This window comes from Polyodon spathula, chromosome 17, assembly GCF_017654505.1.
Source record: "Polyodon spathula isolate WHYD16114869_AA chromosome 17, ASM1765450v1, whole genome shotgun sequence".
Lineage (NCBI taxonomy): Eukaryota > Metazoa > Chordata > Actinopteri > Acipenseriformes > Polyodontidae > Polyodon > Polyodon spathula.
In genome coordinates this window covers 9,775,453-9,798,007 of record NC_054550.1, presented here as the reverse complement: position 1 = coordinate 9,798,007, position 22,555 = coordinate 9,775,453, and the positions used below count along the sequence as shown (strand labels likewise).

Sequence of the window (22,555 nt, the reverse complement as noted above, 5' to 3'; positions counted from 1 at the left end):
CATTTCAGACCATCTCAGACTGTACCCCATCACATAATTATTGCATAAAGCGCCAATGGTTTCAAATTGAATTTGAATTGTTTTTAAAAGGATGACGTATCATTTGTTTACATAGTCATGTTAATCATTCACGCTCCAATCAGAATAATCCCTGTAGCACTTCCTGTGCCACAGGGATGAGGAAAGTGGGGTGTGGGGTTCCTAATACCTGCTACACAGAAAGTTAGTCTAGAGTTTGAAGTCTTGGAAGCTAAACCATTTACAGCAAAAATCATAAGTGATAAGTGTTTTATTTGTTTTTCTGCAGATGCTTGTCGCCCCAGTGACAGAGCGTGGGGAAGTGCAGCGGGATATCTACCTGCCAGGCAGTGAATACCAGTGGATGGACACAAGCAATGGCAAGGTCTTTGACGGCGGGACTTTGTTGGAAAATTACTCAGTCCCCCTTGAAGAAGTGGCTGTTTTCCAACGAAGGCGTTCATGAGGCCTGTTTTCCACACTCGCTTTCTGAGTTGCACTTGCTTCAAAGACCACAGCTGTAGTGCCGCAAGACAGTACCCTGAGACATGACGCTTTTTGTATATGCACTTTACGTGAAATGATTTCTAGATTCAAGATTTTCTTCTTGGTTTTTATTTTGCCACAGCATCGGTTTTGCATTTACAGTACTGATTGAACTGTGCATTTACATTTAACGTTTACTGAAATTGGCTTTCCATTCGACAGAGCACCAAAAGGCCAATAGGAAAGAAAATGTGAAGGATGTTTTCTGTTGTGTATGAGCCAGGATACTGCATATTGTATGAACAATAATAGACAAATCCTTTGAAAGGTGAGCAGAGAGACCCAGTGAAAAACACCACTATCAAATGAATTGCCCTGATTTAAAACAGATTATACTTAAAGAAGTAATATCTTTTCTTGCCTATTATTTGCTGTCAACATTATTGATGGCCACCCTATCGTTATCTGGATGATCTTTTAAATTCAGGATATGGCTGCTGGAAAAGGAAATATCTGAGCTTCTAGTATTTTTGGAAACTTCATGGGCTGCTGCAATCATTTCCTTATTATATGAAAAAGTCATCCCAAAATCATTTGTAATCAAACAATTATGACGGGGGTCAAATGGGTTGTTTATGTGTGAAATAACTGCAGAACTCCATGAGTGTTGATGGAGTATTCTGTTTTTATAACAAGTACAATGTGTGGAAGAGAAAACATGCTTAAACCCCAAGCATCTGTTTAGCAAAGCAATGTAATCTGAAACACTGGGATTCACTTGGTGATTCTGTCATTGGATTTGAATGTGTGCACAACTGTTGAATCAGCAGCACCAAATATAATAAAAGGCATTAAACACTAGATCTCTCAACATTGGTATTAAACCTGAGAGAATCTTTATACACACCTAAAGCAGACCTTAACGTTTTGTGAATAGGGCCCTGGATGTGAAAAACGTGATTCCAAAATATTATTGGCCATTCAAAAAAAGTACTGTACATGGAAACTAAAAACAATTTCTGGGATTTACTAGGTTGCTGCATGGACTAGATAGTGTACCTTGAATACTTTTTGAAAAGGGTTTGGTCCTGTCTGCTTTTAGCAAGTCTGGCTGAACATTATCCATGGTCTAACTATCTTTATGCAACGGGTTCTACACCTGTCATTTTAACTACTTGCTACTTAAAACTTTTGGTATCTCCAGATGCTTGTACTTCTGGCTTCTTGAAATTGCTTGAAATCCATGTGATATTTGCCCTCAAATTGGAGCTGTAAAATGTACAACTGCACTGCAGTGACTTGATCCACCTGTATTTCCTCTGGGACCAGGTATTTGATTTCTTATTCTTCTTACACTTTATTTTCCAAGAACCTCTGAGGTCTGATAGTTTAACTATGTCTTAGTGTGGTTTGGTACTTTCTGCTCATTTTAATGTCTTAACTTTTTACAGTTTACATTTTTATGAAATTGTTGTCGATAGGTGTCCTTGTTAATGAGATGCAGGTGGCCACATTTGAGCACCATTATGGGTTCTTTACCCAAAGGGAGAGAGGCAGACACAGAAGCTCTTTTAAAGGCTATTGAATAATGCAAGCACTGCCAGCCACAAGCAATAATTTACATACTAATTTACATGCTAATTTACATGCTAATTTACATACCGCTGCCAGTCCTGAGACGACACCTCGCACAGCCTCCAGCAGTGCGCAGTCAGCCGTGCTCGTTAAAGTATTTTTAAAACTGAACAATGTATTTTAAAACTAAACAGCCTTTTGTTTAATTAATGCTAATGCCAGTATTCTTAAAATAAATATGACTCCTTCTCAGCACTGATTGATTCACTCAGCAAAACGTGTGCCTGTTGTACCCCCACTGTCAGGCAACCATATTACATCCCTCGTAAAAGCAAATAGCCCTTCAGAAACTCCAACAGAAATTATACCCCTCTGCTCCTTGCTTGTTTAGTTTTTCACTTTAACATTATGTACATTATATATTTCCCAAATAAAATACTTGCAGTAATTATTTGCTGTACTGTGAGTTACATGGTCTAATTACAGCTAGGCCATTGGAGCAAGCAATCTGAAGCACAGGAAATGATTAGGGAACCAGGATGCAGCAACAAGTCTTATCCAGTATGCCTGCATGTCTTATATTAAAATAACTAGACTAGCAAACAGCCCAGGTATCCTCATTAGAAAAGAGGGTTCAGTTAAAATGTTGCCAGTGTAAATGAGAGGTAAGCAAATAGATGTTTAAACCGTTGGTTGTCGCTCCTTTAAACTATGCTTATTACTTATTGGAGTAAACTCAGGCCAGTTTCTTGACACAGGGGCATGTGTTAAAGGCCTTGTGTGTCTGGAGTTGTGTTATAATAAAAATAAGCCAGACACTTCCAGACTTTTTTGTTTTAAACTGTGATCCCTTTTGTGCCTTAACAGTTTTAAAAGATATTCTCAAAGAAATCACCAATGTTTATGTCTTAATATATATATATATATAAAAATATATATATATACATATATAAAAATTGTAAGTCAATATAGATTGTGGTCTATATATTCCTATAATACTTTACAACACATTAAATCGTTTTTTTATCAATGATATGTTTCCAGTGTTATACGTGGTCTAATCTTGTGCATGCACTATAAATAATGCTTCATAATCAATGCTTGAAATGTATAGCTTTCATTTCCTAGAATAACTTCCTTACAATTGTAGGCATATGTAATGTGTATATAACTAGTATTTTACAGCATGTGTTTTACAGTGTGTGTTTTACAGCAATCATTAAATGTTTTCAGTTTTTGTTGACAGAATAATTGTAACTTTTGTTTATAAAACCAATGTCAATAAACGTGGTAAAATAGAACACTGAACTGCAAGTTTTATTTTTGTTTGTCTAGCCATTTATCTGCAGCTATAGCCAAAAATAAAGTTTAGCAAGATTAGGTGAGTGGTTTATTGCAGTGCTTTGGTCACTCATCAAAAACAAACAATATGGTCTCTGCACGGAGGTGTGGTGTGCAGTGTGAGTCATACAGTTTGTGTTCTGGTTTATTCCACATTAATCTGCCACTCCTGCAGGTTAGGGAGGCAAAGTCGTGAGTGAGTCCTGCAATGAGTCACCTAACTTTAACGCTGATCATTATACACTACAGTGCCCCCTACTGGCCAAGCACACAGTGAGCTTAAGCACAGGGGCTAGTAGCTGCGACCTCTGCTGTAGCGCTCCTGAGTGTAAAGAGGCAATAGGCCTGTCTGTGGGATTGGAGGACACACAAACAGACCTTCCCCTGTGTTCTTGTGGGGATTACTGCAGTCAGGGAACAGAACTGGACATTATAAATTGGTGAGAAAAATAAAATAAATACATTAATAACAATAAAAATGACAATAATAATGATAATATAAACAACTAATAAACATCTAAAACTCCAGATGGGCCCCCTCATCGCATCCTATGGTTTCTCATACCATTTCTATGCTGATGATGCTCAGATCTTCCTTTCCTTCCCCCCCTGACCCCACCATCCCCTCCTGCATCTCTTCCTGTCTGTCCGCTATCTCCTCCTGGATGCACTCACATCACCTCAAACTCAATCTCTCTAAATCTGACCTCCTTTTCTTCCCCTCCTCTGATCTCTCTATCTTCATTGATCTAGAATCTACCATGCTCTCTCCCTCCTCCTCAGCCAAGAACCTCAGAGTAACCCTGGACCCATGCCTCTCCTACTCCCAGCACATCTCCACTTAGCATGCACCTGCCGATTCTTCCAGAGCAACATGAAGACGCAACTCGGCCCTGGTACTCTCCCGCTTAGACTACTGCAACTCCCTCCTGGCCACCCTCCCTGCATCTTGATATGTATTTTATGTACAACTGTAAGTTGCCCTGGGTAAGGGCATCTGCTAATAAATAAATAAATAAATAAATAAATAAAAAAAAAAAAAAAATTGTTTACGCAAGCGTTCGTTTTGAAACTGAAACTTGAAGCCGGAAGGAAAGGTTCAAGATTCTTGTCACAGTGTTGTCGAAGGGCAGGTTCCCGTCCACTAGGGTGATCCACACTGTTAGTGCGGTGACACTTAAGATATATATAATATATATATATATATATAATATATATCATATATATATATATATATATATATATATATATCTGTGGCAGAGCACAGCTCAGCCCTTTAGAAATTGGCAGGGATGGGGTTAAATTCGCCAACCTGCCTGGGTTTATTGTGTTCAGGTGGCTGGGGTTGATTAGTTGATTTGCTTAATTAACAATCAATCAGCGCCCAGCCACTATCACTGGAGGTGGTCCTGTTTTTCTAAAAGCTGAGCTGAATATTTCTGTAATACTATTCAAACTGAAAATAACCTGTGAGGAAGTCCAGAGTCTGTTGAATAACAAAATGTAGTACCCAGTGCACAGCTGTAGCAAAGCTGCCTTCTCAGATTCAGGGCGTCACCCCTACGGTGGGTGGCAAAAAACAGACCTGTCCTCAAGAACACACCCACGGGGAATATTTGTAATCCAGGATTGAGTTCCAGCGAGCGCTGTGGGAGGAAATAACCCCGCCACTCAGAGGAATGGGCACCTGCAAGGAGGCTGGCCTTTCAACTTCAATATCCAAATAACAGGAGAAACATCTTGCTATTCATTTATCTTGGCTAAGAGACAAGAATGTGCTCGATCTGTTTAGTAAGACTAGCTCCTTTAGTGAAACCAGACAGGTTCACATAAAATTGTGCCTTAACTAGGGACCCATAATTGTGGTCAATTTTAAAACCAGGATTCATGGGTATATTTATAATGCAGTACCTTAAATTGGGATTGTAAATGTCAAATTGTTTTCATTGATTTAATTTGAGTACTGTTTGACTTAGGATGTGCAAGTAAAATTAAATGGATGCTGTCACATTTGTTTCTATAATCCACACTTATTCAGATGGCAGACAGGGGATTTTTCTCAGAAGATACTAGCTAAATTACCTATGCTCAATGTGGTCAGAAAAAGTGATGTGAAAAATTGCATGACAGGACACAGACACTGTTCTGTAACTCTTAAGTTAGGTTATTAAAAAAAAAAAAAAAAAAACACAATTCAGGTTAAAATAAATTAAATAAAAACTAAAAAATATATCAACACTATAGAAAAATGATAGCTGTCAACCTTACTTTTATTGGACAATCTGATCATTATGAGGCATTCCTTCTGTTTTACATATTTATGAAAATGACACTGTATACAATGCAACTTACAAATCAAGAAGTGAAAGGAAAAGGCTGGAATCGTCTGTAGTTCTCAAGTCTTTTCTTGTTTTAATGATTGAAGTACTGTACAATATTACACTGCTGCCCCTAAAACTTTCACCTGCGATTATTATAATGTTACACTGAATCCTTGTGAACAGGACACTTCAATTTACCGTACAACTCTTATGAAACTTCCTTCCACAGTACATGAAGGGAGAACCATCAGCCTCTTCACATTGCCATGCAGGGTGTGTGAATCAATGTGTGTTCCTCGTTTATATATAGCAAGACCCCTTTTCTGAGGGAGGGGCTTCTATTTTTTGCATTCATACAAGCTAGCTAGTGTCGTTACAGCTGGACCAAGGTAAAAACCTGAAGTATGAAAAATAAAAACAACTTTTGAACTATTTTGTTTTTTCTTGACCATTAAATAGTTTAGCAGCTAATAACAGTTACTGTACACTGCACTGTGTAAGACTGCAATATTAACACCTCATTCCTGCACTTGCTAATGCCATGTTTTCGTAGGTTATTTAAAGACAACCTTTCTAGTCTCCTTTGCTTAACCTTTTGTTTTTAGTCACAAGATATATTAATTATGGCACCAGCACATACAATCTTGTAGAGTAGGTCCATTTAATATGTGCTACAACACTACTCTCCAATACATTTTTTAAACATACATCTTCATTAAACATGACATACATTAACTGTTTTTTTTCAGTTTCATTTTTATAAGATTTAAAACGGCCAAACATTTCTGCACAAGCTTATGGAAGCATATTTTGAAACAGCAATCCAACAGTTTTTCTTTTCATCTGGGGCAGAAGACTTATTTGCCTGCCTTTGTGTTGAGGTTGAAGAGAGCGAGGATGTCAAGCATGGACTGGATAATGTTTTCTCCAAATCGGTGAGAGTCCTGCAAACAAAATAAAAGCCATGTGAATAAAACAGCCATTGCAGAGGAGACCTGAAGCATTCACAGGATATTCATTGAAAGTATGTTTTTTTCACAATATGTAAAAATGTTGTTAACAAAGTCAGCCTGGTAATATTATAAAATCACAAAAAGTAAAATTGAAAATTTCAATAAAAAGTTTAACAATTTAAAAAAAAAAAAAAAAAAAAAAATCCAGAGCTAGTTTTTCTCCCAGTAATTAGAATACTAGAGTAATACAGTCTTTCCCTAGGTGTGCTCTTTGCAGGCAATGGTCTGATAGTGAGTTTGTAAGGTTTTGAAGCCATAGATGCAGAAAGACGGGTCACGCTCTTTATCTGATGCAGAAAGACGGGTGAACGCAAAACTGTGCTACATTCTTTCAAGTAGGGTTTGGGTTAGGCTGATCTCAATTTTAAGCTCAGTGTTCGTATTCTCTCAGCTGGCCCGTCACTGAAAAGCGTTTTGAAAACATTGAACCACCATTCTCAAGCATACAGTTATTCATAATTGTATGCTTGTACCCAAGTTTTACTATTTCATCAGCGTCAACTCTCATGCACATAAGTATATATACCTATATTTACAAGAGTGACACACACACACATTTCTGAATGGTAACGTTTATGATTTGGATCTCAAACTAGATTAAGTGAAAAACGTACCGTCTCCGGGCTTGACAGCTTGCTGGAGATGTGGAAATTGATGAGATTTTCTCCAACGATGATGTAAGAGACACCGTAACCATCATCAGCGACCTGAGGAGGAAAGCGTGCCGTTAGTCATTCAAACTCATCGGAATAAGTCTTGTAAACACCACTGTGGATTACAAAGAAAAATCACAGTGGATCTAACTTTTTATTCTATTAGGGATGCCCAAAGTTTGCATTTTACTTCAGTATCAGTTGTAATGATTTATAGTTCTATCTCTGTGTCAAATCCAACACCCTTCAATGTTTTGCTGGATATATGCAGATCTATTGCATTTTTGTTGGAGTGGCAGGTCCGTATATCGTGGAACCAAATCCAAGAAATGAAGCTACTATAATCCTCTCCAAACCTTTCACAGAACAGGATTTATTGTCAACCCAGAAGGTGTCTATATCGCAACATGATTTGTTGTTCAATCAGGAATACTTACCAGTACTTTTTTTTTTTAGCAAAAATTAATAAATACATAAATAATGGCTATATTTTGCAACTGCAATGTAATATTAGATTTCAATTGCCCCAAAGTCACAATTCCAACGCCTTTTTCATGATCTTATTCCTTTTTTTTTTTTTAATAAAGGCTCTACTCACAGGTCCGAAGCCGCCCCCGCTGGACACATGGTGAGGGTTATTGGCCAAGTCAAACAGTTCCAATTGCTGCTGAGGAGTCTGGCTGGTGGAGAGCCTCCATGGCTCCGAAAGCACCTACAAGACAGGAAATACACAGTGAACACACTTGAAACATCAACCAATGACAGAGTGCACCACTGGGCTTGAAGAACAGATTTGATTTTGCCTGGCAAGTATAAAACTGATAAGCAATTGTTCATTTATTGAAGTTCAAATGTATGTAACTCTATAACGAGTTAGCAGACGCCCTTATCCAGGGTGACTTACAAAATATAACATTACAAAGCATCTTATGGATGTTTACAATCATTTTGAGTGGTTCTTGTTTTATTAGAGGTCTGCTAGACTTTTGGAGCAAAGGCTAGATCTGTTAGAGTCTAGTGAACCTAGCTTCCTTTTGTCTTGTAAATATGTACACAACACCTGTTCACTAGATGGTGATGGCTCTTCTAACTTTACAGGCACTTTGCTGATCTAGCCTGCATTACACAGAGTGATGAATGACAATCTGACAACAAGAGCTGCTCCTGAGTTCAAGAAATGCAATAGGAACCACTCACAATGATTGGAAACAGAAAAAGTAAAAGGACAACATTTTAAAAATGTGTAATGTGTTGTAATGGTGTGCTGTTTATGAATATGCCTATATATTTAAAGCTACAGTGTCTCTGAAAATATGACTTAAAAATAGATTTATTATTATTACAGAAAACACAGTCACCTCTTTCAGGAAGGGAGACTCGACCCCGAGATATTTGGACACTACGTAGAGACAGAAGAGATGCCGATCAATGCCGCCCCCAGTCATCGCCATACGGTACAAATTCTGGTGTTTTTCAGCCGCAAGATTCAACAGCTTCATTCTCTCTTCGTTCTTGGGATGCAACAAACAAGTTATCATTATCTTGCTTCTACAGCCATTCAGTAAATGCGTCAATATTACTTTTACTTAAAGAAATAGTGTTTATTGTTGCATAGTTCAAGAAGTCATTTCTTTTTTTTGTTGCTCCAAACTGGGTGTTAAACTGTACTATTACACTGAGAATGAACCCAGTTAATATACCACTAGTGTATGGTTATTGATTTTGTTATTGCAGCTCTTACTGTTTTTTTAGAATCCATCATGGCGTGTACAAAGTTGCATGATTCCACGGTGCAGGAGCGCACTGTCTCCGTTCGACCCTCTCTGAAGAGTCGAGTCATTGAGGCTTCGTATGTCAGGCAGAACTTGCCCTTGTCCTGTGGGGGGGGGGGGGGGGGGGGGGGGGGGTCGGGATAATATTTAAAACCTCAAACTACGTGGACTATATTTGTGTCTAGGGACATAATAGCTGCAACCAGACTTAAAGATCGTTTTAATGTATGCGTTTTTGAGGAACAAGACAATGGTCAAGTCAGCCCACATCTTGGGTGTATGTCACTTGATAATTAACAATAATGTGGAAAATAGTCATCTGATGCTTGCCTACAACCCTTTTGGATAACTCGAATTGAAACCTGGCTATAGACAACCTTGCTTTGATATTTCTGTGGGGAAAACAAAGAACCAAGATTTGAAGATGTCAATAATGGATAACACAGAATATTCCTTGTCAAAAAACACCTTGGTTATTCATAGAAATCTCAATGCTTTTGTTTACTTTTTACACAAATGAGCTTGTGAATGGATCATGGCACGCTACCAGCCACTTGAGGACAAAGCCAGCCCTACAAACATCCGGGTGAGCTCTATGGACGCCTGGCCAATAGGGACACCGTTGCGTGAGGAGAAACAGACCCTGCAGGTTTTAAATCCCCCGAGACTAGCAGGTTGGCCACTCAGGGTCCTGTTAAAGCCAGGTTGACTGTCTAAGGTTCAAGTTTCCATCACATAGAAAAAAAGCTGTAGACAAACATGAGATGGCTATATTTATGGAAATTATGGTTACAGATGTGGAAAGTTGCTTCAAATTACAGATATTTTCTCTTATTATCACTCACTGCCTGCACAACATAATCAAGCGTTCCTCAATCTATTGATCTCAAATGAATATCTAGGTTGAAAAGGGAGCTGAACAGGTCCAAGTAAACAGCATGCTGACCCAGTGCTGACCAGGTCCAGCCACTCTCTTACCCGGAAGTGAGCTAGCTGCAGGGCGATCTGAATGAAGGCGTCGGGACTCGTCCTGCACTTCTTGATCAGACCTTTTCCAAATTTGTTGAATGGGAAAGTGTGGGAGTCAACATCGTCAGCCAGAGCCTGGGCAACCTTCAGAGAGCTCTGGATAACACTTTGGCACTGGAGATGAAATAATGAAAAAAATGAGTGTGAGAAAAGGCATTTGTCAGACAAACGCGAAGGACACTTGCAAAGCCCTTCGAAGCAGACTGCTCTGTATGTCTGCAATCATTCTGGTTCGTTCTTATTGCAATTACTCCAATATTGTTTATTTTGTGTTTCTAGGAATTCAGCAGCTGCTCTACACATCTGATTGTCTGCTTAGACATGTGTACTGTTGGCTCTTTGCTGACATGTAGAGCACTGCTGTGTATTGCTAGTAAAACAAAAGGAAACTTGGTCCGAAGTGGCCGATCAATAGATGGTGCTGGCTATGGCTTTTACTTCTATAAAGACACTTTGGCTGACCTAACCGAAGTTACATGTCTCTATGACAGGAAGCTAGAACTGAAGAACAGATCCTAACTCTGAAAGAACCATAAACGTAAAAAAAAAATAATAAAAAAAATCATGGGGCAGTAATAAATATACTCAAACACTTCCAGGTTTTACCACGAGCTTCAGTTTAAGTTACACAGCCTGGCATGAGCCTTGTGCGCTCCAGTGTGTTTGAACACAAAACCAAAAAAAAGAGGTAATTCCAGGAGTTACAGTGCCACCTGGTGGTAATATCTGAAACCATAAATTAAATATTACTAATTAAATCAACTGATTGCAATAAAGTTATTAACGTCCAAAGCAAATATGTTTCATTTTCTCTTTCCTTTTATTAAGGGTACTAAAATGTGACACAATAACAGCAATAGTATTGAAATTATGTTACAAAATTGATGGTCACTGTAAAACACTTAAATACTACAGCTATGGCCAGAAAAAATGACAAAAAATTTAAAAATTTTAAATTTTAAAATCTAACATGAAATACTGTACTACTATTATGGCTTCCGATAGACAGATATAATTTTGTACTTTCTTTGATAACATGATAAACTAACACTATGTAACATATTTTTTTTTGCAAACTTACAGTATAAACGTAAATCTCGAAAAACTACTCACTTCTAGATCTTTTGTAGTCATTTTTATATTACTTTAGTATAAATACATGTTAATTTGGATTCATATGTTGTTTTTTTCTGACTTTATGTGAACAAAAAGACACAAATTCGCCCCTTTTCTCATTGTTAATAGTGATATTTTGAAATTTACCTGTCCTGGTCACCAAAGCAAAGTTTGTGGGGAATAATAGCCATTTTCTATACTTTTGAGGCATAAGCAATTAGGAAATAACACTTACTACCCAGGAACGAAAATTGTGTTACATAGTGTAATCAATTGAAAATTCTAAGTGATGCAAAACTTTTGTCCGTAGCTCTAGTACTAAACCATTTGTTATGTAAGTGCAACGTGATAACATGTCCTATTGAACTGTCCCTGATGATTGCCAGGCACTTTATGTGGCAACATGACAAAAAACAACTGTAAATATCCTGAAAACCCCAGATGAAAGGGTTTCCTAGTTTCAGATAATAAACCAGGCGCCTTATCACTCAATGAATATGTTAACTTTAGTGTTCTCAGAAAGATGACAAGTAATTTGCTGTTCCCAGTACTAAGGAGTGGCAGAGGGCACATACAAACTGTTATCTGTGACGTTTCTGTTTCTTTTACTAAATGTTGTGCGTTGTAATCGCTGTTATACTGAGCCAATTTCAAGTCAGCAGACCAGGTCTTGGGTGTTCTCCAATATAAATATATTTTTTAATTCAGAGTGCAGCCCCGTAAGAATGATTTTCCCCTCACTGCAGCAGCTCAAGAGAACTGAAGGTAAGCGGGAATCCTCCAATCCACCTTTACACCCAAGCACATTTGAATACAAAGATACAGAGAAACATATCACAGAACAATGAAATATCAGCATGCATTTCTTCATGATAGGGTGATTCGGATCATGTCAGTTTGGAATGACATGGCTTGGATTAGTGAGACCGTACTGTTTTGTGAAATAAAAAGACACAGAATCTGATGGCAGTCCAGAAATGGGAGGGGGGGGGGGGGGCATCTTATCAGCCCATAGTAAAAATATAATAAAATAATAATAATAAAGTAATCCAGTTACAGGTAAAAACACCCCCATAAATAGATACTTCATATCTTAAGTTCCTTTCTAAAGGTGATAGGATGGACACGGAAAGAAAAACTTGTTGAAAAACACATAACAATAATACTATCAGAAATACTGATCATCTTTGTTTTCCTAACTTATGTTAACTGTTCAATATCCTATTATGGGTGTTCTGTAAGATTATCTATTGTTGATTGATAGATCAATTGGTATTCTTATTAACTATTCCAGCAAAACAATATTTTGAGGAAGTGAGGTGGGGAAGCGTATTAATGTTGCACTCTCTGAAATCCCATAGAAGCATTCTGTCGTGGAGTCTCCTTCAAGCAATGTTTGTTTCTCCACCTTACTTCCTGAGAATCACCATGTCGGGGGCTTCTGGTTTTTCAGTGACCCTCACTTGTGTAATAACCACAGTATTCCATGTGCATGGCATATCTTCCAATTAGTCTCACAAACTCACTTCTTCTGGAATCTCCCACTGTAGTCTTTGGGGTCCAGGCAAACTGGGGTTAGTGCTGCCTTTGCAATGCCCATCCTCTTCATATCCTAGCTGGAAACTGTCCGTAGACAACACATGCTGCAAAAAATAATAATAAAAAAAAAACAATATGGTTTACCCTCTTTTAAAGGGTCAAGCAACGTACAGTACATCTTAAACACTAAGAAAGTGCTGTTGATTTTCTTGTTATCATTTAATGAACAATAATTGGCCAATGCCCTTGTATGTTGTTCAGACCCGCTCTTCTAAGACAAGTCACATGATAGACACAGAAACACGTGAGTCATAGGAAAAGCTCTGATTGGTTACTGAGGTGTTGGAGTCCTCACACTTTGGCTCTCTTTTTCAACCAGTCGCTGTTTTCAATCTCAAACACTCATATACAAAAACCTACGAGGTGATGGTATAAATATTGGGTATGTAAGACTCACTCCTTTAAAACTCTTAAAAAAATTAAACTGCCCCAAAAATCTATCAGAAACAGTGCTTTGTTTTATAATCATGTTTGGGAGTGTTAATATGTTTCTTGTTGTGCTAATAGCCAAGGTAAATGAGGATTTCCTGAGGCAGCCTGTATTCTAGTCAATAATGACATATTTTGACACCATTTTCAGGTGAAATCAAGTTTAACCTTAATTTAAAAAATAAAAACAAAAATGTGCAGACTTTATCTGGTTTAACTACAGGGTGATTAGAAAGTAAGTTTACCACACCAACACGCCAGATCATTGATACTTACTTTCAATCACATCGAAAGTAAGTATCATTCATAACTAGAGCCCTGTGTTTTTTACAAATACGAAATAACACAAAATAACACGAAATGTAACATAAAACAAAATAAAACAAAAGTCAAATATAAAAACAAATAACACAAAAAAACATTATAAAAACAAACATAGGAGTGACATTTTTTAATTGTGAGGTTTATATAGAAAATACTTCAAATAAATACTTGCAATCGTAGTTGTCAAGGCTCAGCCGTTACCATAGACACGGTCTGAAGGGAAACAGAAGCTCTGACTAGCACTTGCGCAGATGTATAATTTGAAGCAAGATGTTTGGGAATTAAAATTGTGACATTTGTTTCTAAAATGCCTAAACCGTGCATAACAATTAAACAACAATTTGAGCATGAGAGGATGTATGCAGCTGACGATGACAAAATAATAACGTCTGGAATAGGAGCAGTCGTTAAGAATCATTAGCTGTTTTATTCCTTTTGGGGAAAATATGGCTTGTTTGTTATATTTTGTATTAGTATGCTAATTCTTTGTTTTATTTCAAGTGGTGCAAACTTTGCACTGGAGCAAATGCTGTTTTGATTTTGAATTAATTTGAATGAATGAATCTGCTTTGCTTTGTGTTTAAATAGTGAGAAACCCCAAGCTTGCTGTAGACTGCTTCAGTGCAGTGGGATTGAAATACAAATCCTATCGTTTTTGGGTTTTTTTTTTAATGGGTAGATTGCTGTGTGTGCAATTATTAAAACAGCCCCACAATAATAGGGCAGTGTAAATGTGTATGTGTGTGTGTGTGTGTGTGTGTGTGTGTGTGTGTGTGTGTGTGTGTATATATATATAATTTATTTATTGTGTTTTTACAGATGCCGTGAGCATTTACTGTAAATAGACACTTGATTAAAAAGAGTGGGGGACTGTTGGTTACCGTTACTGTAGCTAATGAGAAATGATGGTAACTCAATTATTTTTTTGTGCATTCTCTGTTTGTCAAAATATTTTAAAAAATTATCAGATAATGTTTAATAAAAAAATATGTATGTATTTAAAAAAATGATGTATACTATATTATTATTGATATACATCTATTTGAGTGGTTTTATTAATGTGTATCTGTAATAAAATGACATTTGTGAAAAATAAAACAAAAACATTATCTTGAATACTTTATACCAGAGCTGCTCTTTGAGCCTGTGACGCAGTCGTGATCCCGACCCTGAGGGATCAAAAGTACTACAATCATAAACCTCAGCTGCATCTTTCCTTCAAGCCTGCTTCGAATAAATGGGCACAGCGACCTTGAAGGGTAATGGTTACATTTCTATTTCAGGGAACCAGGGTTATGATAATAACCCAACGTTCCCTTTCAAGTACGAAATGTAACCATTACTGAATGGGTGAGTGTACCCAAGCCATCATAAGTGCAGAACGACCGGAATGATACAAGGCTAAGCCAAGAGGCTGCTTTGTGCTTTAAAGGTTTGGTAAGGGGTTTGGTGGCTTATTTTAACACCGGGTTTATTTGGCACCGGTTTGGTGTACTTAACACCGGGTTGGTACTAGTTCTGGACTGGTTCGGTACCGCTGCGGTAGCCATGGTCCAATTTGGGATCGGACGCAGGTCGATACGGGTACCAGTTGGTTCGGCACCAGGTCATGATCAGTCACCAGACAAGGATCAGTGACCTCGGTACCAGTTTGGTATAGGTCCATCGGGTCGCTGTCACCACAGGTGGCAATGTACAGGGATGCCCCCCCCTGTAAAAGCCACTGACAAAACCACTCAGTCAGTACCAACATGACTGAGAAAAGCCTGCTTGTTAGAATGAACTAGCAGCCTTTGCAATGGTGATGCTAAAATAGCTGGTCACCAAAACGGCATTGAGATACTGTCGTTGTAATTCAACCAGCCAAAGCAAGTATCTTGGTTCTGTGCAATGCTGCTGAGTCCAGCAGCTGCTCTTACTGCACGTGTGCTGAGCACCATGTTACAGATAGGCCTGTGAATGGTAACTGTAAAAAACAGAAATAACACAATGAGAATTTTTTTTTTCTCAACAAAAAAATGTAATTTAACAATTACATAATTAACATAACATGTCTCATATGGAGCTAATTAGCAAAAGCCAGAAGAAAATAAGCTCCAGCCGGAGCTATGCAAGCTGCGGGGAGAGCTCAAAGTCAGCCGACTTACGCTGCTGGGTCCCTGGCTTTATGCACGGCACAAGGCCGCAGCAGGACGTAAATAGCAACAGGCTGTAGTCCACACACATACGTGTAAGTAGAAAAACTATTACAGCGATTTGCTTAAATACTACATACAAAATGTGTAAAAACACATCAAATGTGAAATATATACAGATATAAGCAACAATGTACTTATCTGAACAAGGCTCTCTGAAAGGAGTCTTGAAAGGAAAAATGGCACAGAGATCTGTGACTGCAGTACTTTTCACTCCTCGGGGGCCGGTCACGACCGCATCACAGGCTCAAAAAGCAGCTTTAGTATAAAGCATTTACGTCTTTAGGAGGTAAATACCCATTCAGTAATGGTTACATTTCATACTTGAAAGGGAACTTTCCTTGTATGCCACCTCCATGACCTACCTAATATATGTTACATGGACTGGGCAGATTGACAAACAGATCACTCTAATATACTGTATTGTACTTGGTCTGACTGCAGACAATTATTAATAAAGAAACGCAGTGTGAAAACCTGAAGAAATGTGCAAATGTACATTCATTTCAAAAGAGTTCAATAGTCGAACATATGAATAACTCATGTATTGTAGTTATTTTTAATAATTGTTATAGTAAATTCAACTGTAAAACAATGGCTAATAAAGTGTAACTGAAATGCTTATAAGAAGCTTGCTTTGCTTGCAGTGACGAGTTGTTCCCCAGACCTCCCTCAAGCTAATAGAGAAACCCTTTCTCTGTGAAGCCCTACCTCCCAAAGGTGACCAATGATAGGAGCATCTGCCCAGGAGTGCTCTGCATTCAAGCCCATGGTTCCATTCTTGTATACAATAAAGGAAAAAGACTTGTCAAACCACCTACAAGTGAAGAAAAAGAAAATACATACCCAAATCAATCCATATGGTGATCATAACCAGAGCTGAGGTATTCTGGCGTCTGCATAAGTATGTGCCAAGGAATGCCCATACCAAGCTGTTCAACATATAGCTTAAAAGTAATGCATGCATCAGGTAAATGTATCATGTTACAAACAAGCCTACCTGTCATAGCATTTTCCATGAAGCAAAGACTTGGCATAGCTATCCAGTGATCGCACAGGATCTTCCTTGTTATATCCTTGCTCAGTATCATCAAGGGTCACAAAGAAGGCTGCCTTCTCAACTGCATCCAAACTCTGCTTGTTCTTCCCTTTACTGAAGTAGTTCTGACGGGCATTGGCCCAAGGCACTCTACAGAATACAAATGAGTGTAATGCGATTACTACTGATAATGAAACAGCTTTTTAATTAACAAACACTCTATGAAGATGGAGGAATCAAAAGGCGAGGAATGCCATATAGCATTTGGGGAAAAAAAAAAAACAGACAAATGAATATGTGCTGTATTGATGGAGTTTGACAGAGTACCTGTGTGCTTGCGCTGCTTTTGTGAAAATTAGTGTGTATATTTAAAAAACCACCTGTGACACATTACTTACATTTTTTTTAAAAAGCCAGTCAAGCCCCCAATTAAAGTAGACTTACTAAAAGAAGTGCCAAAGCAGATGAGTTTACTGGAAGAGCCCCGAGAAAACTCAAGTCCCTGTTAAGGTCTCAGATAATGCCACTGGTCAAGCGAGCATCACAACTCACAATCCCTATCCTGGCTACATCTGGTATTGTATGTTTGTTTCATTTGATTTAACCATTCACATTAGCACGTCTTTTTAAAACACAAAGGCATATAATTGGAGACTTGTTACCCTGCAAAAAATAGTAGCTTACTGTCTGGAGAAAAAACTACAAGCTGTCAGTAGGCGACTGTATTAAGCCTGGTCTGCAAATGTTTACAAATACATGGAAGCCTCATGAACTTCATTAACAGTAATGATTGAACCTTGGTTTCAGTGAACTCTTGGCTCAGCTTCCCTCTCTAAATGTGGTTTCCATTTCAGCATCTCGTGTCAATGGTTCCTGCAAGCAACCTTTAGAAAATGCAGATATTTGCCGATTTCTCTAAATAGACAACAGTCCAACAGCACCCTTCAGGGAGCTTCCTGTAAGAATCACACTCACTGCTCTGCATTATCTTTTTTTTTTCACTTCAGTCAGGTGAAGCCAATTTGTCCTGCCATAATAGTTTACTTGCTATGTTACAATTTAGTATGTCCAATTATGTTATCTCCCCACAGCAATTCCCAGTTCAGCCCTACAGGTGTCCGCTTGAGTCACTGCCAGTTCTGTCTCATAAACCCTCGAGAGCGTCATAGCCAAATGAGGATTCCTGGCAGAAGCCCTGCAAAGATCAGCAACTTGGCACTGGCAGGACACAAACTTCCACTCCCGACTCGCCCTTCACACCTCACAGCTGTGTCTTGACTCGGTAATTACTCGAGATCTTCTGATTGTGTTTTGCATGAATACATTTCTTTTTTATAAAACTCTTTAGATTAGTCAAACTACTAAACTGCTTCTGTTACCAAACGGTTTTATTCAATTCAATCAATGTGACCTACAAACAAGATTATGTACCAGCAACATGAGTGGTACTTGAAAAACCTGCCTACCTCTTAAGTTATTAAATAAATACATCAATTACATTAAAAAAAAAAAAAAAAAAAAAAAGAAAAGAACCAAATGATCTTCAGTTGAACCATAAGGGACCAGTGATAATGGTTCTGGTGCTAATATGGAACTGGATGCACTGGCTACGATTCCTTTAAGCTCGATTAAGTAAGCCCACCTGTCTCCTGCAGTGAGTGCCGCAAGATTCTGTTCTCCAGGCTGAGGCTCCGATTTATCGTCCAGAATTTTCTGCATCTGCTGCTCGATCTCTCTAGGTTTCAGCAGCCGTCCATCGTGGTACATCCACACCTTGAAGAAGCGCCCCTTGTGAAACACCACGATGTGCTTGCTGTCCCTCACGTGCTGAATAGTGTCTACAGTCACACAGGTAGAAACACTGCATTCTAGTACTTACAAGCGGTCAGACATGCAATAGGACTCAAACATCAACTCGGTGAGGCTAAAGCAGCTTTCAAAAGATGTCGCTGAAACAATGAATCAGCTTTTAGAGGATATTGGTCAGATTTATAGCATACTGTTTGGGTACGCTGCTAAGTTAACCTACTGGACTATTCCCAAAATGAATATGTGGAAATTTCACAATTATTTCAGGTCTTTTCGATACTGTAATGAAAATATAGACTTTTCCATTTTTAGAAAAAGTTCACTTTCGTCGCTTGTACACTGTGATTATACATTATTCCTTAACCCTCCTATTAGGTTTCGAGTTTATTTCACCCAACTCTAGTTTCCATTTAGCTTAAATGCTATTTTTCTTTTCATTTTCTGTAAAATATTTTATGGCTTTTCCTAAGTTGGGTTCATGAACTTATACACAGAAAACAGAACCTTTGAGATGATTATTATTTTTTGGAATGGGTCATATGTACAAATAAGATGTTTCGAGTCACTGTGACACAAACTTTAATTTAAAAATACAAAAATGACTACAAAAGATTTAGAAGTGAGTAGCTTTTCAAGATTTACGATTATACTGTAAATACTGTAAATTGTCATTTTTGTATTACTTTAGTATAAATACATGTTAATTTGGATTCATATGTTGTTTTTTTCTGACTTTATGTGAACGAAAAAACACACATTTGCCTGTTTTCCCATTGGAAATAGTGATATTTTGAAATATCACTGTCCTGGTCACAAAAGCAAAGTTTGTGGGGAATAATAGCCATTTTCTATACTTTTGAGGCACAAGCAATTAGGAAATAACACTTACTACCCTGGAACAAAAATTGTGTTACATAGTGTTAGCAGTAGAGTCTCGGTACAACTGCATAAAAGCAGCATGTTTGCACTCACTCGGGGTTGTGTTTTCAGTGAGTGGAGAACGGGATTGGAGACGGAGGTAATAATAATAATAGTAAGAATAATAACAGCTCACCGTGTTTGTTTGTGAAGTCTGTTATTGTTTGTCTCTTTGTTTTGGCTGCCAGTGCCGTGTCCTATGTTTTGTTTGTCTTTCAAACCTTTTATTTTCTGTCTGTTTAAATACTAAATGCTGAGCGCAATCAAGCGGTCAGCTTCACCAAACTCCGTCTGTGTCTGTTCTGTGTTGATCCCTGTTTCTGGTCTGACGTCACCTACTACAGCCGTCTTTAAGACATATATCTACAAGGCAGAGCCTAATTTTCTCTGTCAGTATTGCATCTCACTGGTAAAAACATTCCAAAATGAGGAGCTCCCAGGTTGACAGTCAAAATAAGTTTTATCACAGCTCCTGGACTAAAGAGCATAAAAGAGTAAAACCTTTGCAAATAAAAACATTTAATCAATCTAAGGCTGTTTAAATTAGTTTGAAATTGCATCGGGTCAATATGACCCATAACGTAACAGATGTACCTAAAATCCGAACATAATAGGAGGGTTAAAACAGTGCTGGAAATAAGACTCCTATTCCCCCCATTCTATGTTTTAATACAAGCTTGATTATCCCCTGTGTGTATGAACAAGATCAAGTGTATCTTTACACTCACAGTAAAACCAGAAATGGATCAAACTGTTATGCAAACGGTGTCTTATTTCTATCCATACTTAAATGTATAACTATAAATACAAAATGAAACAAGCCTAGGCAAAACACATAATCAAATTACTGTTACATGTTGCAAAATCAAAATGAGCAGCCTATTTGTTTTTTTGTTGTTTCTTTTTCCCCATTATTGATTTGGTTTTCTTTTTACATTTTCTTTTCATTTTGGGGTTAAAAAACCTTGTTAAATCTGATTGCTTTCTTTTTTTGTAGCACCAACATTTTTTTTTTTTTTTTTTTTTTTTTTAAATCAAAGTAGTTAAAATATTACAAAAAACCCCCATATTTTTACAGATTAGCTGTGGATTTTTCGTGCAAACTTTATTTATCAAATAAAAAATAAAATCAAAACAACAATAAAAAAGGACACCTACATGCATTACATGTGAGCATGCAGTAAGAACATGCAGACATCCAGAAAGTGCAAGATGGGAAATCTGATCTTCAAAGCCTCAGTTCGAAAATATCCACCAATGTGTTTTAAAATGTATCCACAACGATTAAACTTAAGTATGTGACACCAAGTAATGGGTTTATTAGAAAAAGAAACACCTTTTTGAAAAAGGAATTGCATTGTGAAATTTCCACTCAATTGAGGATGGTCCACATCATTTACTTTGTATTAAGTGCTTGTTCGTTTCAGGTATAAAATGTCTTGAGAGTAAAGGTCTGTTTGTGTTAATAACTGTTGCGTTATCACATATTTTAAAAACTTAGGGGAAATGCTAAAAGCAGACAATATAGATGAATGACTACAAGGGATGTGATATTAGAAATATGGCAACAAAAGACAAGATGTAGAAAAAGGCCAGAAAGTTAATGTTTCATGTTCTGAGTGGAAAGGTTTGGTAAAGCGGTGTTCTGACCAATCTTTGATAAAACAAGGCCCAAACCCTGTTGCTGTTTAGTTTCCCTTCAATTGAAGTTCATTCCTCCAGCTACAATAGAACTCTCAAAGTGTAATTCCTGTACAGCATGAACTTTGACCCTACACAGACACTGTGGGGTTTACGGAGGTGCCCAAATTCCTGCTTCACAGTAATTAAAATGTTGTGTTTAGGAACACAAATAGAAGGGAGACTAAACAAAGTACAGCTACATTGTAAAGGGTTTCACCTCAAAATAATTGAGAGATTGTGTTTTGTTTTTCATCATACTAGTTTTTCGTATTAGTGATTCATTAGTTTGTATTTGTGCACAGTCTTCGACATGAAACAAAGTTTTGGCCTGGTGAAGAAAAAGAAACGGGAACTGTACAAGACACTTTCCATAGAGCTTTGATCCAGAAGCTACCCATTCGCATCCAGCCAGGGCTACACAGTACGAACGACCATGACAATTTTTAAGAGACAGCGACACAAATACTTGTGCTGTTAACAAAATGGAATGTATGGATTTTACGCTGCTAAAATGTAGTGTTCCTGTAATTTCAATTGGTTTAGTTCGACCCAAGCATTATCTCAATGTGTGTCTTGTAAACATTATGAAAGCAGACTTAGACTCACTTTCACACCACACTATACTCCACGCACAGCAATAACAGAAGTGCACAAAACAGGAAGCAGTGGGGAGAGAAATCAGGGTGGGGTTCAGATCCCACCGAACAGCAGCTAGAGTCATTGCAGGCTGTGGGGTGTCTAATTCAGCTCAGTCAGGCCTGAAACTGCTATGCGTTGGGAACCTTATCTCCATCCTGGCAATGTTTTTAAAAATAAAATAAAAATCACCTGTCTTTTAGCACTTCATTAGCTAACGAGTTGGTTTGTTACATGTATCTCTGAGTTTCTAAAGGGGTCCTAGTTTGATAATATGTAAGACATACAATATTTTTTTTTTCTTTTATTTGTGACACTGTTTCACTTGATGATACTGAGCACCATTATTTAACTGAAGATATAAAGCCGACAAGTCTGTCTACTAAGTTTCTTGGAATTTAATTCAGATATTATTATAATTGTTTTTATTTAGTAAAAGTAGCTGCCACACTATTATTCAAACTGATCACACATGGATTAGACCTACTACAAACCCTTCTAAGATAAACCACAGCTGCAGTTTATTGGAACATTTTACAGTACGTGGGAATCCTCAGCCCCCTATATCTAAAAAACAACACAAGGTGGTTAATGCAATG

At 37.7% G+C, this 22,555-nt stretch overlaps 2 protein-coding genes across 4 annotated transcripts in view; one reads left to right on the top strand and one right to left on the bottom strand.

The window, feature by feature from the left end:
* Positions 1 to 2,961, top strand: part of LOC121329719 (SITS-binding protein-like) — a 40,740-nt gene extending 37,779 nt beyond the window's left edge. The window contains exon 10 of the mRNA XM_041275421.1: positions 308 to 2,961. Within this exon, the coding sequence (XP_041131355.1) occupies positions 308 to 484 (177 nt within the window). The 3' untranslated portion in view covers positions 485 to 2,961. The remainder of the gene's footprint in view (positions 1 to 307) is intronic.
* Positions 2,962 to 5,672: 2,711 nt separating this feature from the next.
* LOC121329718 (carnitine O-palmitoyltransferase 1, liver isoform-like) overlaps positions 5,673 to 22,555 on the bottom strand; it is a 41,376-nt gene continuing 24,493 nt past the window's right edge. For all 3 annotated transcript variants that reach the window (XM_041275419.1, XM_041275418.1, XM_041275420.1), the window contains exons 10-19: positions 18,553 to 18,748; positions 16,872 to 17,060; positions 16,583 to 16,688; positions 12,851 to 12,967; positions 10,158 to 10,322; positions 9,149 to 9,283; positions 8,766 to 8,918; positions 8,006 to 8,119; positions 7,369 to 7,461; positions 5,673 to 6,685 (exon numbers count right to left, since the gene is read on the bottom strand). In XM_041275419.1, coding sequence (XP_041131353.1) covers positions 6,599 to 6,685; positions 7,369 to 7,461; positions 8,006 to 8,119; positions 8,766 to 8,918; positions 9,149 to 9,283; positions 10,158 to 10,322; positions 12,851 to 12,967; positions 16,583 to 16,688; positions 16,872 to 17,060; positions 18,553 to 18,748 — 1,355 coding nt within the window. In that variant the 3' untranslated portion in view covers positions 5,673 to 6,598. The remainder of the gene's footprint in view (positions 6,686 to 7,368; positions 7,462 to 8,005; positions 8,120 to 8,765; positions 8,919 to 9,148; positions 9,284 to 10,157; positions 10,323 to 12,850; positions 12,968 to 16,582; positions 16,689 to 16,871; positions 17,061 to 18,552; positions 18,749 to 22,555) is intronic.